Below are 14,438 nucleotides of genomic sequence, written 5' to 3'. Positions count from 1 at the left end.
TTAGTGAGAAATTCCCTTAAAAAGGAAAAGTCTCTGTTTTCTAAAATGTTTGGAGTAAGGAAACAACACCAGCAACCCCTCAGCTATGGCAAATCATCTGAATTGTAACAAATACATTCCAAGCCAGGAAAAGCTGTGGAAATTGCACTGAGGAAAAGAGACATTGAAAATGGGAGGACATTAATATTAAACAGAACTCACCAATATAAAAATGTCAGACCACTAAAAATAATTGTGTGTCACCAGAGAGGTCAGGCATGATTGTCCCCAAAGATGTGGTTGCTGAATGGCTGTCTTGAGCTTAGGAAATCTAGTAATGGAAGTTAGGTTTCCAATCAGTCATTGGCGATGTTTCTTCCAGGAGTGTGAGGAGGGTGCTGAACCGTAAGGACTCAGCCTGTGGCTGTGAAATTGGAGGGGAAATCCCTCCCACTGTCTAGTGACCCCCTGGGAGCCTGTCAGGATTGCCACATGCCCCCCCCCCGCCGTCAGTCCCCTAATTAGGGTGGAGCTGAATCCTCTGTAGAATCTGCTGGTTCACAACCTTTCATTCTTAGAGACCTCAGGGGTCCTGCTTACTGCTTGCAAAGCTTGAAAATGCAGAGTCCTGTTCTTTTGTGGCTATGGTGCAGAAGGAATCTTGGGGTCAAGAAAGGAAGATAGCTTTGGGCAAAATTAGAGACCCCGCCATCAGTCCCCTAATTAGGGTGGAGCTGAATCCTCTGTAGAATCTGCTGGTTCACAACCTTTCATTCTTAGAGACCTCAGGGGTCCTGCTTACTGCTTGCAAAGCTTGAAAATGCAGAGTCCTGTTCTTTTGTGGCTATGGTGCAGAAGGAATCTTGGGGTCAAGAAAGGAAGATAGCTTTGGGCAAAATTAGAGATGGAGTGGGTTTCTCTTTAGAGCTCGAGGGGTCTCTTGCCTCTTCAGGCCCCTCTGAGCCCCTCTCCTGGGCATCATTTCTATGAGGTCTTGCCCCGAGCTACCTGTACATTTTGAAGCACCTGAGAAGCAAACCCTGACAACTAATATCTTTGGCAGCTTAAGAAGTTTACGACGTTACTTCTACTCCAAGAAAACTAAAGATGGCTCATGGTATTACATTTTAGTATAGGGTTCCAGAAGATTAAAAGAACTTCAGAACCCAAAGGAATCAATTCCAAAAAATTTTAGGCTTTGCATTAGGCCAAATGGGAAGAAAAACTTGGAAGGAGTCCTATAACCCTTAATGATACACATCAGACCATACCACACAGGGTACTTTCCCCTTTTCCAAGAAAGCATGGACTGTGCCAACGGGGTTGGCCACAGCTGAAGTGGATGTCCTACATGAGCATTCCCTCATCTTTTCAATCAACATAGCCCTAGTGAGTGGAAACATGGGCCCCAAAGAGACCCTAGAGGTCATCCCTAAGTGGCCTTCAAAAGACTGAAGTCTCATATCTTAAAAAGTCACGTGAATTTTTTTCTACTCCTGAATATTTTCATTTTTGTTGGAAACTAACATTGTAAAATACTTATCATCTGGGGAAAGCATTTTCTAAAAAGTTTCCTACCTGTCTATCCATTCATTCTATAAATATTCAAGTACCATTCCCATCCTGGTACTATATCAGTGATCAAGAGCTTCAAAATTCTCTCTCATGAAAGAGAGAGAGAAAATAAACTAGTAAATAAGATAAGAGTGATATGTGCTGTGAGGAAATAAAACATGGAGATGGGATGGATAACTACTGAGATGTAGTCTGACAAGGTAGTCAGAGAAGGCTCTAGAAGGGAAGCGACGTTTGCAGTGAGACCAGAATGATGAGTCAGAGGAACTGCAAACATGCCAGGCAGAGGGGCTTGAAGAATCTTACTGCAGGGATCCCGAGGCAAGAATGAGCTCTGTGTGCTGAAGGAATATTAAGAAGGCCAGAGCATCCCGAGAAAGTGACGTGTGGTAAGCCCAGCTAGGGAGGCAGAAGACAGATAAGGCACAACTTGTAGGTCAGGTAAGGAAACTGGATGTTATTCCAAGTGCAAAGTGAAGCACTTGGGGGTTTTAACACAGGGAATAACGTGATTTGATTTTACATTTGAAAAAGATCATCTTGGCTGCTGTGTGGAGAACAGATCGAAAAGTGTAGCTAAAAGCACATTTTGGAGGCTGCTGTAGTATTCCAGGCTTAGACTAGATGGTGGAGGAGCTGGGGAGAAACAGATGTGTTTTAGAGGTAGAAACAACAGGATTTGCTGATGGATTTGATAATGAAAGTGAGGGGAAAGAACTGTGAATAATTCCCCTAGATTTATGGCTTGAAAAATGGTGATGCTGGCACCAATAGAGGAAAGGAACTGGTGACTTTGTTTGGGGGAATGGGTAGCAGGGAGTTAAGAATCTCTAGTGGATGTTTTAAGTCTGAGATCCAGGCAGAGAAATCAAGAAGGCAGTTGTAAGAATCTGGGGCTTAGAGAGAGATGGAATATAGATACAAGTTCAGAAATAGGAAACATAGAGCCATGGAACTAGATGAGATCACCTGGAAAGAGAGTTGAGATAGAGCAGAGTGGAGGAGAGAGGAGGGGAAGGGAGGAGAGGAGAGAAAAGAAGGGAGAGGAGCTGGGGAAAAAGGAGTCAGTAACGAGCCCTTGATATTCCAACATTTAGAAGCTGGATAGAGGAGGAGTCAGGCGAGAGTTTGAAAAGGACAGGCCTATGAGGCAGGAGGGAAGTCAAGAGAAGAAATGGCTTGGGCAGATAGCGCCAGTGATTCCAGTGCTGCTTAGTGGTCCAGTGAGATGAGGACAGGAAGTGACCAGGGGAACTGGCTGCGAGGAGGTTATCGACCACCTTAAAAATAGCAGTTTCTTGGAGGAGGGAGAAGAAGCCAGAGTGGGGTGGGTTGAAGAGTATGTGGGAGGTGAAGCTTTGGAGACAGTGAGTGTAGAACACACTTTTGAAAAGGCTGAGCGTGAAGTGAACAGAGAAATGGGGAGTAGTTACAAGGAGATGCCATGGGATAAAGGTTTGGTTTTGTTCATAGAAGATACCAAAGTGTGTTTGGATGACTCATGGGACTAGAACAGGGGCAGAAACTGGTGATGCAGGAGAGCAGAGCTTCAGGAGTGAAGGCTAAGAAAAGGAAGGGTGGGATCCAGTTTCCCAAGAATTGACCTACCTTTAAAAAATGAATCTAAAAGGTAAAATTGATAATTTTTTATCTTTAAGAACATTTGCACTATACTGTGGGAGTTATCCTACAATAAAGACAGCTAGCATTGTGTGTTATATCCATAAATCATATCTAATTCTGATTCTGGGATTCTGAGTGTTTTCTTCTTTTTTTATATAGATTATCATTAGGCTGATACTAATGATTTACTAGGAACTACACATGAATCATTTGAGTTATTATTCTCCTTCTCTTTCTAATATTTCTATCAGGCTATGCATTCGCTAGAGTGAAAATTGGAGATTACCATTACTATGGCTACGGGACTAAGAAAGACTATCAAACAGCAGCCACGCATTACAGCATCGCAGCCAACAAATACCACAGCGCACAAGCCATGTTCAACCTGGCCTATATGTATGAACATGGTTTAGGTATTGCAAAGGTAATTGTGCTGGTAATAATCCAACCTAGTAACGGCAGCTGTACGGGAAGGAAAATTTATAATGTTTTACATTTCATTGATGTCATCATGAGAGAGATGATGAGAGAGAAAGACTTAATACTTGCTGAGTCCCTCCCACATGCCAACACATATTATGTACCCTGATATAACCCTATGAGGTAGAATTTATTTTCTCCATGACGCCCAAGGATGGAACTAACGAGGAGAATAAATCTAGTCTTGGCCAATTTGAGTCATAGTAAATTCACGCTTTTTCCAGCAACACTAGTAGGCCCTGCCCCCACTGCCTTCCACCCACAGGCCTTTTTCCATTAAAATTTCCATTGACTCACAAGCTCTCAGTAATAAGGAGAAAGTGAGAATGAGATCAGAGCTGGATACAGAGGTGGCATTAATCCAGAAATGTCTTTTGAAACACCCACTGTGTACATGACACAGTGCCGAGTGCTCTAGAGAGGCCCAAGAAAATAGATCTCCATCCTTCAAAGACTACACCTAACTTCAGGAGATGAGGTGTATTCATTAAGAGGGCTAACACTACAAGGTGATAGTGGGTAGTTCCTTCAGACAGTCAGTGTAATTAAGGCAGAAGATGGCATTAGGGTCTGACAGGGTGAGAAAGATGATTACGATAGCCAGGTGTTGGTGTATTATGTATACCATGTCATTTAAGTCATATAACCACTCAATGAGACGCATCCTATCATTGTCCTCGTTGTTTGCATCAGGAAATCACAGTGCGGGTTAAGTCATAGGGCCGAGTTTGCAGGGCTCACTGGTGGTGGAGCCATCATTCGAACCCAGATCTGGCTGACCCCACATTGCTGGTGGAAAGAGTGGGCCCGGCACTACTGAATTTTCTATGCTTTCTTTTTCCTTCCAGTTGTGATAGTAACTGGGAATTATTGGTAGGGAATTTCCTAGCTGACAACTGCTCATGTGCACACGGCTGCAAGAGCTTCTCATTCAGGTGCCAACAATCCAACGGTAGAGACCCCTGCCTTCGGGTGCTCTCCTGTGCCTGCCTTTTGACTGATCACTTTTCATCATCCCCAGAACCCTAAGCAGTAGAAAGAATGTCAAATCCAAATGCAGTCTGTTTTCCCCATTCCTAGCAGGTGCAAGCTTCCTGTTTTATAACATTGGGGCGGGCAGGACTGGATCGAATAGCTAGATTGGATGATCCTTTGGATGTTATTAAGCCACACTCTCTTCCCCTCCAACTGTCATCCACATCTGTAAAACGGAACAGTGATAACAAGCCCTGCACCAGGCTTTGAGGATAAAACGAATAAGCCTTTGTGAAAGGGCTTTGTAGTGAAACAGTGTGTGGAATGACTTTTTTAGATCAGAGGAGAATGTGAGCGATTGCTAAGTAAGGCTTCAAGAGGATTAAAGCTTTTGTTCATCATTCCCCATGTAAAACATAAAAATATTGCTGAGAGGAGCATTGTCTGTATAGGATAAAAGTGACCCCACCCCATGGGTTAAATTCAGATTAGCTCTCTTGCCCCCATATGAATCGAGAAGGACTTAACAGCCCCATTGTCATCACAGTGAGGCCATTTAGCAGTGACTCCCTGGGGCGGGGAGAGCTGTCCTGTCAGGACACAGGGCCGACTACGCAGCCCGCTGTGTCGAGTGTTGTTTTCCTCCTTGGAGTCACCGCTGGCTGTCTCCTAGGCACTTTCTTCACAATGTCAAAAAGCAGTTGTCGAGACATATATTTCATACATCTAGAAAAACTTTGAAGTTTCTCTCTAGCCACATTCCTGTTCTTTTCGGTCAGGGTTCTTGTTAAATCGTGGGTAGTTCATTTTGATCAGTCTCTCTCTGTCACAGATACATTTTTTCCTACAGAAAGTCTCTACATATAGAAAAAAAAAAAAGAGGCTGTGCTTAACCTCAGACCTGGACACGGGAATTTTAGATTTAGTTAATGAGGGGCCGTTGCTCTTTGTCTTTATTAATTTCTTTTGTTTAGCAATTAGTAAAATAATTACCAAGTACCCAGGGGCCAAGTTTATTAATCTTGCTATCTGGTAGTCAAACTAATGAGGAGATATCACCTCTTCTAATTCTTAAAATGAATATGCTGATAATTAAAAGTCCAAAGCTTGTTCCATTTATGGTTAATGAAAGCAAAGCAGTTAGGAGAACAGGCTTTCACAGCACCCAAGACATTGAGTAATTATGTACGTCTTCAGCAAGGCTCTTCACAATCCTCTATATTAGTTAAACCTCATGCAAACCAGTGGGAAAGATGAGTCTAACATCATTACCAGGATTTCTCTGAGAATCAAAAAAAGTTTTGGTAAACTCTGAATGTAAGCCCCCTGGAAAAAGGAAGTAAGGTATAAATCGACTCTTGGTAAATCAGTGTAAAAATATGGGTCATTATTTTTCTCATTCGTCTTTAGGAAAGGATTTGGGACTAGGGTGATGTAGGTCAATTATCCTAATAGCTTCACTGAGAAACATCTCATTCCCCAGTTTCTGCCCTCGAGTTAAACTCACTTGACTTAACTGTGGACCAGGACTGACTGCCCCATTGTTTTGGGAACACAAAATAATACCTAGGGAGAAACTGAGAGATGACCTGAACTAATTTAGAAATATAAGCACTCAGCTCACAATTTGTTATGAAACTCCTTCTCAATTTATACTTGATTCAGAAGTCCTTCAAAAATTTAATAACCATGAAAAATACCTGTTGCCCATCCTCTCCTGCCCATTCCTTCTGTCCTTATCCCGGTTCAGGCCAGAATTTCTACTTGTTGTAAAGGATTCTCAGAGTTCTCCCATTCTAGTGTTCTTTCTTGAACTGTGTGGCCAGGGAAAGCTCTGTCCACCAAAGATTTACCACCAACCAGAAACATCCACACTCGACTGTTGAATGTGTTAAACCATTGAAATTTGGGGGTTTATTGGTTGCAGATGTTAGCATTACTTTAGTTAATACATAACACAGCTAACAAAGCCCCACTGGGTTATTCTTGATAAAGTATAACTCTAGAACTGCTACCCCTCCACCACACTCCTCCCAAAAGATGCACACACACATGCACACAAATACAAGCCAACAAACACAAAGAATCTTACTCACTTTCTATCGTTTAATGAAGTCCAGACTTCTTACCCTGGTGTTCAAACCCTCCCTGACCTAATCCACCTTGATAATAATAGCTTGATATGCCTCTATTTCCCTATATATCTTCTAGGCTGCTTTTCCTTTCCCCGCAAGACCTTGAACTTCACCCTCCTGACCTTAGGTCACATCGCCCCATTTGCTGGAATGATTTTCTCCCACATTTTTGCCCATTGAAGACCAATCCATTTTTCAAAGAATAGGTCCAATATCATCACCTCTATGAACCCTTCAATGAAACCCTAGATTTAAAAGACATCTGCTTCTAAACTACCATGGTAACGTGCCTTGCTTTTCTTCATTCATTTATTTACTCAAATATTTATCAAGTCCTTGTTTTGTGTCAAGAGCATTGTGTCAAGAACGACACGAGAACAACACACCCTTCAAAGCGTTCATAGTCTACTGTGGAAGAGACACGTCCATAGCTAAAGTGAAAGCCCAAAATGGCGTGCATGCATGCACACACAAGTGAAATACTATAAACTTGTTAAAGAGGAAACCATTCAGGCAGAGGAATCAGTACTGCCAGATTCTGTTCTAAAATGTTTTTGTAACATAAGAGTATAAGACCCACAGATTCTCTTTATTTTTTCATTTTTTTCTTTGTTTTGTTTTTAAAATGGAAGAAAGCAGGTATGTTTTAAGATACTGACTAGAAAATCTATCTAAATTAAGAAAAAAGGTGAGAGGAAATTCTCCTTGGAAATGAGTTTCAATATACATAGTTAGACCTAACACATTTTTTGGATCCTGCCGGGAAAACAAAACCACATCTACTGAATAAACTGTAAATAGATCTGTCAAAAATAAAAGTAATTATGGCACGAAGCATTTTTATTTTTTTCATTTGTCTTGTCTGACCTCCTATGGAGTGTTAGATCTGAAGCTTTAAACGCCAGAATAGAATTATTTTCTGGAAAGGCGAAACTAAAGTTTGACATTAAAATGGCTCCCTCGGAAATATGACAGAACAAAATATACATCTCTTAGAAATGGTCGTAACTTTTCTTGAAATACGTGTCTATTATCTTATGAAATAATCAGAAATGTGCAAAAAAATTTGTGTGTGTATACCTTTATTTATTAGAAAAAAACTCTACAAACAAAATTTTCTATTTCCAAAATAGAAAACATGTTATATAAACTATTGTGTGGTGGTATACTACTCCATTATGTATTTTATGGCCTACTGACTAAGTGAGCAGGCTAGAAGCAGACTCTCTGGATTTGAATCTCAGCTCTGCCACTTACAAGTCATATGAATTTAGATAAGTGACTTAACCTCTCAGCTCCTCAGTTTCTTCATCTTTAAAATGAAGTTAATAATATCATCTGCCCTACAGAATTGTAACAGGGTTTAAATAAATGACAGTGGTGAATGTCACACATTAAATATTTAATAAGTATTAGCCATTATTATGAAATACTGTACAACCATTAAAAATAAAAATATTATAGACTAAAGGAATATCTTAAGACATGGTATATTTTTTGAAATATATCATTAACTTAAGAAAACAGAAGACAAAGTATCATACAGAATGAAAAATACCTAAATTAAAAGTATGTATATATGAATATATACAAAAACACTGGAATGCTGGAAGGATGTGTATGAAATATCAGTAGTTACCTCTGTACAGTGAGATTGTGGGTGTTTTTTCCTTATTTGTTCACCTCTGTATTTTCAAACTTTCCTCTAATTAACATATTTATAATAAGAAAACAAGAATGAATTATTCAAAAAACTACCTCTGTCCCAGTATAAGACATTTTTGATGACACCCAAAGATTTGGGGCTGGAAAACTCCTGAGTCATGTAACTGAACAATTTTCATAAACTTTATTGCTGGAGAATTCTGTATCTTTGAGTTATAAGCAGCTTTTGAACATGTGAGCATAGGGCGGTACTTTGGCACACCTGACATTAGAGTTAGAAACACTTAAGAAGTCTGTAGATGGGTTTATATAATCTCCTAAATCACTGAATTTAAAGCAAAATAAACTCAAACGTACCACAGAAAAGTTAAACGTAAGTGGACTGGATGTGCAATAGACTTAAATAATGAACCCTAGCCATCATCAAAGCACAATTTATCATGGGAAATTTTCTTTGTGTGAATGGTTTGGATTTTTTTTACTAAATAGGATCAAAGAACAAGAAGTCTTTTCTAGAGTCTAGTAATAAAATTTCTTTTATATGGGTTGCCCTAATTAGGCAGACGAGTTCAGGATTTTCTTTCTCTGCGAATTTTAAAGAAAGACTTTCCTATCGCACCCCACCCCCATTGCGAATCGTGAGGCCACCTTGGCCGGGAGCCAGCTCATCCCACTTTAAATGGTACTTCTCTGCTATTTTTTATTATAAGCTAAGCAACTGAATTGTGATGTTTGTGCCTCAAGAAATAAATTAATAACTCTTGCCTGCCTCAAATAAGAAGGAGGGAATGAGATATTGACAAAAGTTGCCTCTCCTTGAATGTCCCATCCAAGTTAATATGCCTGTCATATGTGAAGGTAACACCGCTGTTGTGATCTGTAGTGTGCTTTCAAGTGAACACCCTCTGAATTTGTTGGAATTAGAGACACAATTTAGAGTTTTTATAACATCCATTTTTTTCTGTTGCCAGGAAGATTTGTTTGGAACAGTCTCCTGAATTTTAATTATTTTAAGCAAGCATTATTCCTCTTTCTCAAACAAATAAATTTACCAGTCCACGAAGCTTTGGAAAAATTTAAGAAATGACAAGCAAAACATAGCTGAGAGGACACCACCCAAGAAATGGGTTTAGCAGAGGCCTCAGGGATTCACAACTCTTGAACCCTGTGTAACGGGGGTCTGGGAGATGGAGAGGAGAGACAGAGAGATACTGGATGCGCACAATTTGTGAAAAATCTCTCTTCTTCTCCTTCTTTTGAAAATAATCCACAGGCACCCAGGCAAAGTATAATTCTGGCACTGGCCTAGGGCGCTTCAACCTTTAAAAGCAATTCTACTTAGCCTTTTCATTACTCGGTTTGGGAAAACAAAGCAAATATAAAGCAAACAAAAACAAGCCGTAAGTAGGTGAAAATGAAAGATTTTTGATCTACCACGGCATAATTTAATGGGGAAAAACAAGTTCCTAAAAATATAGTATGTCATTTATGGAATCAAATTCCAGCCTGAGAACCAAAATAGTTTATTCACTCATTCCTTATTTATTCACTCATTTGATAAGTATTATCAAAGACTTGCCATGTGCTTGGCACTTCATTAAGCACTGGGAATTCAGGGGTGAACAGGCAGTGCAAGCCCTTGTCTTCAGGGACCTGGAGACAGACAATGAATAAACAAATCCCATAACTTCAGGTATGATAAGTACTAGGGAGAAAAGCAGGGATTTTAAATGCTTGTCACTATCTGTATTGCCATTTGTTTGGGGTGATGTACTGTTAGTGTCTGTTCTCCTGCCCCTTTAATTGGAATTATACTTAAGGTCTGTTCCAGAGATATCCAAGAAAGCTTTTTAGGAGTCTGTGTTGGTTTTCTATGGCTGCTGTAACAAATGACCACAAATTCAGTGCCTTAAAACCACACACATTTATCTCACAGTTTCTGTAGGTGAGACATCTAGGTGAGCTTGACCGGGTCCTCTCTGTAGGGTCTCACAGGCTGAAATAAAGGCTGTGTTCCTTACTGAGGGCTCTGGGGAAAAACCTGCTTCCAAGCTTATTCAGGTTGTTGGCCAAATTCAGTTTCTTGTGCTTGTGGGACTGAGGGCCCTATTTCCTTGCTGGCTGTCCACATTCCTTCTCCTGTCCGTGTGGCCCCTCTACAAGGGCAAGTTGAGTCCTTCCCATGGCTAGAATCTCTGCCTTCTCCTCTGCCACATCGCTCTGCCTTTCTCTTCTGCTGTCTGAGAAAACTCAGTGTTTAAGGGCTCATGTGATTACACTGAGTCCACCAGGTCATCCAGGACAGTCTTCCTATCTTAAGGTCTGTAACCTTAATCACATTTGCAAAATTCGCTTTGCTATTGTAACATAACATATTAACAGGTTCCAAGGATTAGGGCATGAGCATCTTGTGGGGGCCATGGGGGAAGAACGTTCAGCCTACCAAAGATAAGTTACTGTATTTCAAACTATGGATTCCATTTAATTTCCCCCGAAGAATCTGTACCTAATGGGTATGGGCTGTTCTTCTCTTTCCAGGACGTTCGCTTGGCCAGGAGATTATATGATATGGCTGCTCAAACAAGTCCGGACGCTCACATACCTGTGTTCTTTGCCCTCATGAAACTGGAAACTGTGCATTTGTTTCGAGATATCCTGTTTTCTAATGTAAGTTTGTCTCAAATAGGTCCCAAAATCTCTGAAAACTCCAGTGAGCAACTCTTGGGAGATGGGATGGAGGCAGATGATGGTTCTGAATGAAGTGGGAGGCTTGGATTTATTTTTGACAGAATGTCTCTTGCCAGCAGTTTACCATGAGATGGAAATGGATGAAATTGGACAATACCCTTGGACCACACTGGGATTTATTTGTGATTGGCCTAATTGTTGCCGTGCTGATCTTCTTGCTTAGAAATCGCTACCTGTAGGATCTGGACCACAGAAAAAACCTGCTCACGGGAACCAGTTCACTTCAAGTCATCTTCACTAAATAAAAAATTTCCCCGGCAGACTCAGGAGTCTGCTGCTGATTTCCCATATAGGCCTGTGATGGAAAATGGACAAAGGTTGGGACCCATCCTCTGAGAAACCATTTCAGATCTCCTGCTTAGTTGAGGTGACCACTTGGGGAAGAAGGGATTGCTGGAGACTGATCACCTAAGATCTCCTTACAAACTTCTCATCCTGGGGACCTAGTCCTGAGTTAGGGATAAAGACAACCCATTTTCATGTGGTTGTGACAGCCTGTCCCCTTTTGAGAGGACAAATGGGTTTCTTGGCTCCTATAGACATACTGAAGTCGGGAGAAGGGGAGTTTTGGGAGGGCAAGAACCCAGAACCCTCAGAATGTGATAAAGGCAAAAATTACAAACAGATGCTTTGTCTTATGGGAATGATCTGGTGAACCACATTCTATCTCCAATGAGCCAAAATTCCTCATGGCATTGCTGTGCCAGGGGGACTGACTCAGCCTTCTCAGCTGGGGGCCTTCTATCAAAGCTCCCTTAGCCGCTGTGCAGTGAACGGCACCATTTGGGGTCTCTCCAGCTTGCACCCCTCTCTTCCATTCCTCACTGGACCCCTGTGGAATCCCCTTTGGAGTATCCATAAAGGGAGAAGTTACCAGCCTCCTAGGACAGAGGCTAAAGGGCCCGGTTCTTTGTCTCCTCTGACAGGCGAAGCAGGGCTGCGGCCCAGTGCTGGGGACAGTGCAGGGAGAGAAGAGTGCAGGAGGCCCATGACTTATGTGAAAGGCCAGTCTTGGCTGTCACCCTCACTGAGCCTCAGTTTCCTGATTTGCAAAGTGGGAAGATCTTCAAGATCTTAGAGAGCTGGTATGAGAATGAATGGGATAACGTATGTAAAGGAATTACCACAGGGTCCGGCATCTGGAATAAACTCCATAAATGGTAACTTGTAATATCTCTAGAAGCTCATGGCAAGTTGGTTGGAATAGGCAGACAGCTGAGTGGATAACACTCAATGTGGTTTCAGTGCCCTGCAGTTAGTTCTCCAGCCAAAATGCTGGGTGTTTATGTAGGAAAAGATTGTGCTTGCCTACTTGAAAACCCAAACTAGGGACAGGAGAAGAGTTAATTAATAATGTCAATCATGGAAATTCCCTGGCAGTCCAGTGGTTAGGACTCTGCGCTCTCACTGCTGAGGGCCTGGGTTCCATCCCTGGTCGGGGAACTAAAATCCCATAAGCCTCTCAGCACAGCCAAAAAAAAAGAAAAAATGTCAACCATGATCAGAAAGGAGAGGGAAATGGATTTGGAACCAAGCCTGGGTTTGAGGTCCAGCTCTGTCCCTTAGTAGCTCTATGACTTTGGGCATAATTTATCCAAACCTGTTTTTCCTCCATAACATAGGATTAATTCCTACCTGACTGGAGATTTTTGCAATTTCAATTAGCCTGACTGCACAAGTGCTTTGTAAACATTGTACACACACATACTAGCCACAGTCATTTACCTGGCCGTTGACTATCCAGGCTTGTCTGAGGTCCGAGTGTTTACAATTTCCTGACACAATCCCTAACTTACTAGAGAGTTCCAGTCCCAAAGGAATGATAAAAGCCCCATTCACAAATGTGAAAGGAAGGAGCAGGCATCCAAACCTCAGGTCAGGGCCTAACGGACAGGAGGGCTGTGCAGTTATCGCTCTCATGTGTCTGGAATGTGAGCACATCAGAGACGGGATAAGTGCACAGAGGGGAGCGTGGAAGGTGAGCCCCGGTTCCAAGACTGGGTGAAAGATGAGCTCCTAGGAGGTAAAGCTTGTGAAAATAGCTGCAGGCGGGGTGGAAAGAGAGACTCTGCGGCTTGCTGTGTAGAGTAGAACACTGCCTGAAATACAGGAGCAAGGGCAGCATGAGCTCATCAATTTCCTGTTTCAGCTCGTTGTTCCAAGTAAATGTGAGCCACAGGCTTTGAAAGCGCAAGTGGTTGGTTTAGGGTGTTTGAATCATTCAAACGTCTGTTTCTGGGCCTCTGCTCCAGAGCCTCCGCTGTAGCAGCTCCCACCACCGCGGTGCATGGACTGTGCACCTGCCCGCACCTGGGTGGCTTTGCGGTGACCGTGCACTATTTTGCACAGCGCCTTCACATAAGTGTCTCAATCAGAGTACTTTTGGTTGCAAGAAAATACACCGTGTCAGCTTCCCCGTGGTCTCCAGCCAGCCCAGCTGCGAGCCCTGTGAGGGCGGTGGCTAGGCCTTCTCATCTCTAGGTATCCAGGGCCTCAGATATAGTAGGTGCTCAATTAGCACTGGATGACCAACTTGCCCACACCCACCTTCCTCACACCCAACCTGGTCCAACGCACCCTCTTCTCAACACAAGCTCGTCACGAAGTGCACAATGACTCATGTTTTTATAACTAGCACAGCAGCTGGTCCTTCAGAGTTCCCGACTACAACGCAAGGGAGGTTAAAATGGAGTTTATCTGTGATTCATACAGTTTTCTCTCCTCAGGAAAACTGATGCTCTGGAGCAGGCTCTATACCTTTTAAAACTCCCGATGCCAAATTAAACCAGAATTTCTGGGGGTGGGAGCCAGGCAACAGAGCCCAGGTCGAGGTCTACTGTAACCCGCAACACTGAAATGTGCTCTAAACAAATTCGGTGTAGCGGGGTGACTCTGGGTTTTGCAAAAGACTCAGTACCGAAGACCCTTGGATGGAGAGCTGTGCCAGGGATGTTCACAAATGTACCTCCTGCAGGGTGGGTGCAGTGGCTGGGCCTTAGCTCTGCTGGGGTTGCATGAATGACATCAGGCCTGCCGCAGGGCACTGGACAAGACTCTGGAACATCTATGTGCCAGGCCTGTCCTCCAGAACCAGCTAATGACCTCAGGCATATCAGCCTCTCCGTGGGACTCAGATTCCTCAACTGCAAAATAAGAAAGCTTTCTCTGATGTCTTACACCTCAAAAGTTTTATAATTCCAATCCAGCCTCTCAGGTGTAACATTAAGATCTATAACAGAAAAACACCTTAAAATCTTC

The 14,438-nt window shown here is 42.4% G+C and overlaps 1 protein-coding gene across 2 annotated transcripts in view; it reads left to right on the top strand.

Annotated features, from left to right (window-relative positions):
• SEL1L2 (SEL1L2 adaptor subunit of SYVN1 ubiquitin ligase) overlaps window positions 1-11,427 on the top strand; it is a 59,711-nt gene extending 48,284 nt beyond the window's left edge. The window contains exons 15-17 of one of the 2 annotated variants that reach the window (XM_028499628.1): window positions 3,429-3,601; window positions 10,971-11,099; window positions 11,240-11,427. In XM_028499628.1, coding sequence (XP_028355429.1) covers window positions 3,429-3,601; window positions 10,971-11,099; window positions 11,240-11,359 — 422 coding nt within the window. In that variant the 3' untranslated portion in view covers window positions 11,360-11,427. Of the gene's footprint in view, window positions 1-3,428; window positions 3,602-10,970; window positions 11,100-11,236 lie in introns of both variants that reach the window. The other variant, XM_028499627.1, reaches the window with a different exon arrangement.
• Window positions 11,428-14,438: the final 3,011 nt, after the last annotated feature.

The sequence above is a fragment of the Physeter macrocephalus genome, chromosome 14 (assembly GCF_002837175.3).
Source record: "Physeter macrocephalus isolate SW-GA chromosome 14, ASM283717v5, whole genome shotgun sequence".
NCBI lineage: Eukaryota > Metazoa > Chordata > Mammalia > Artiodactyla > Physeteridae > Physeter > Physeter macrocephalus.
This window is presented reverse-complemented; position numbering and strand designations above follow the sequence as displayed.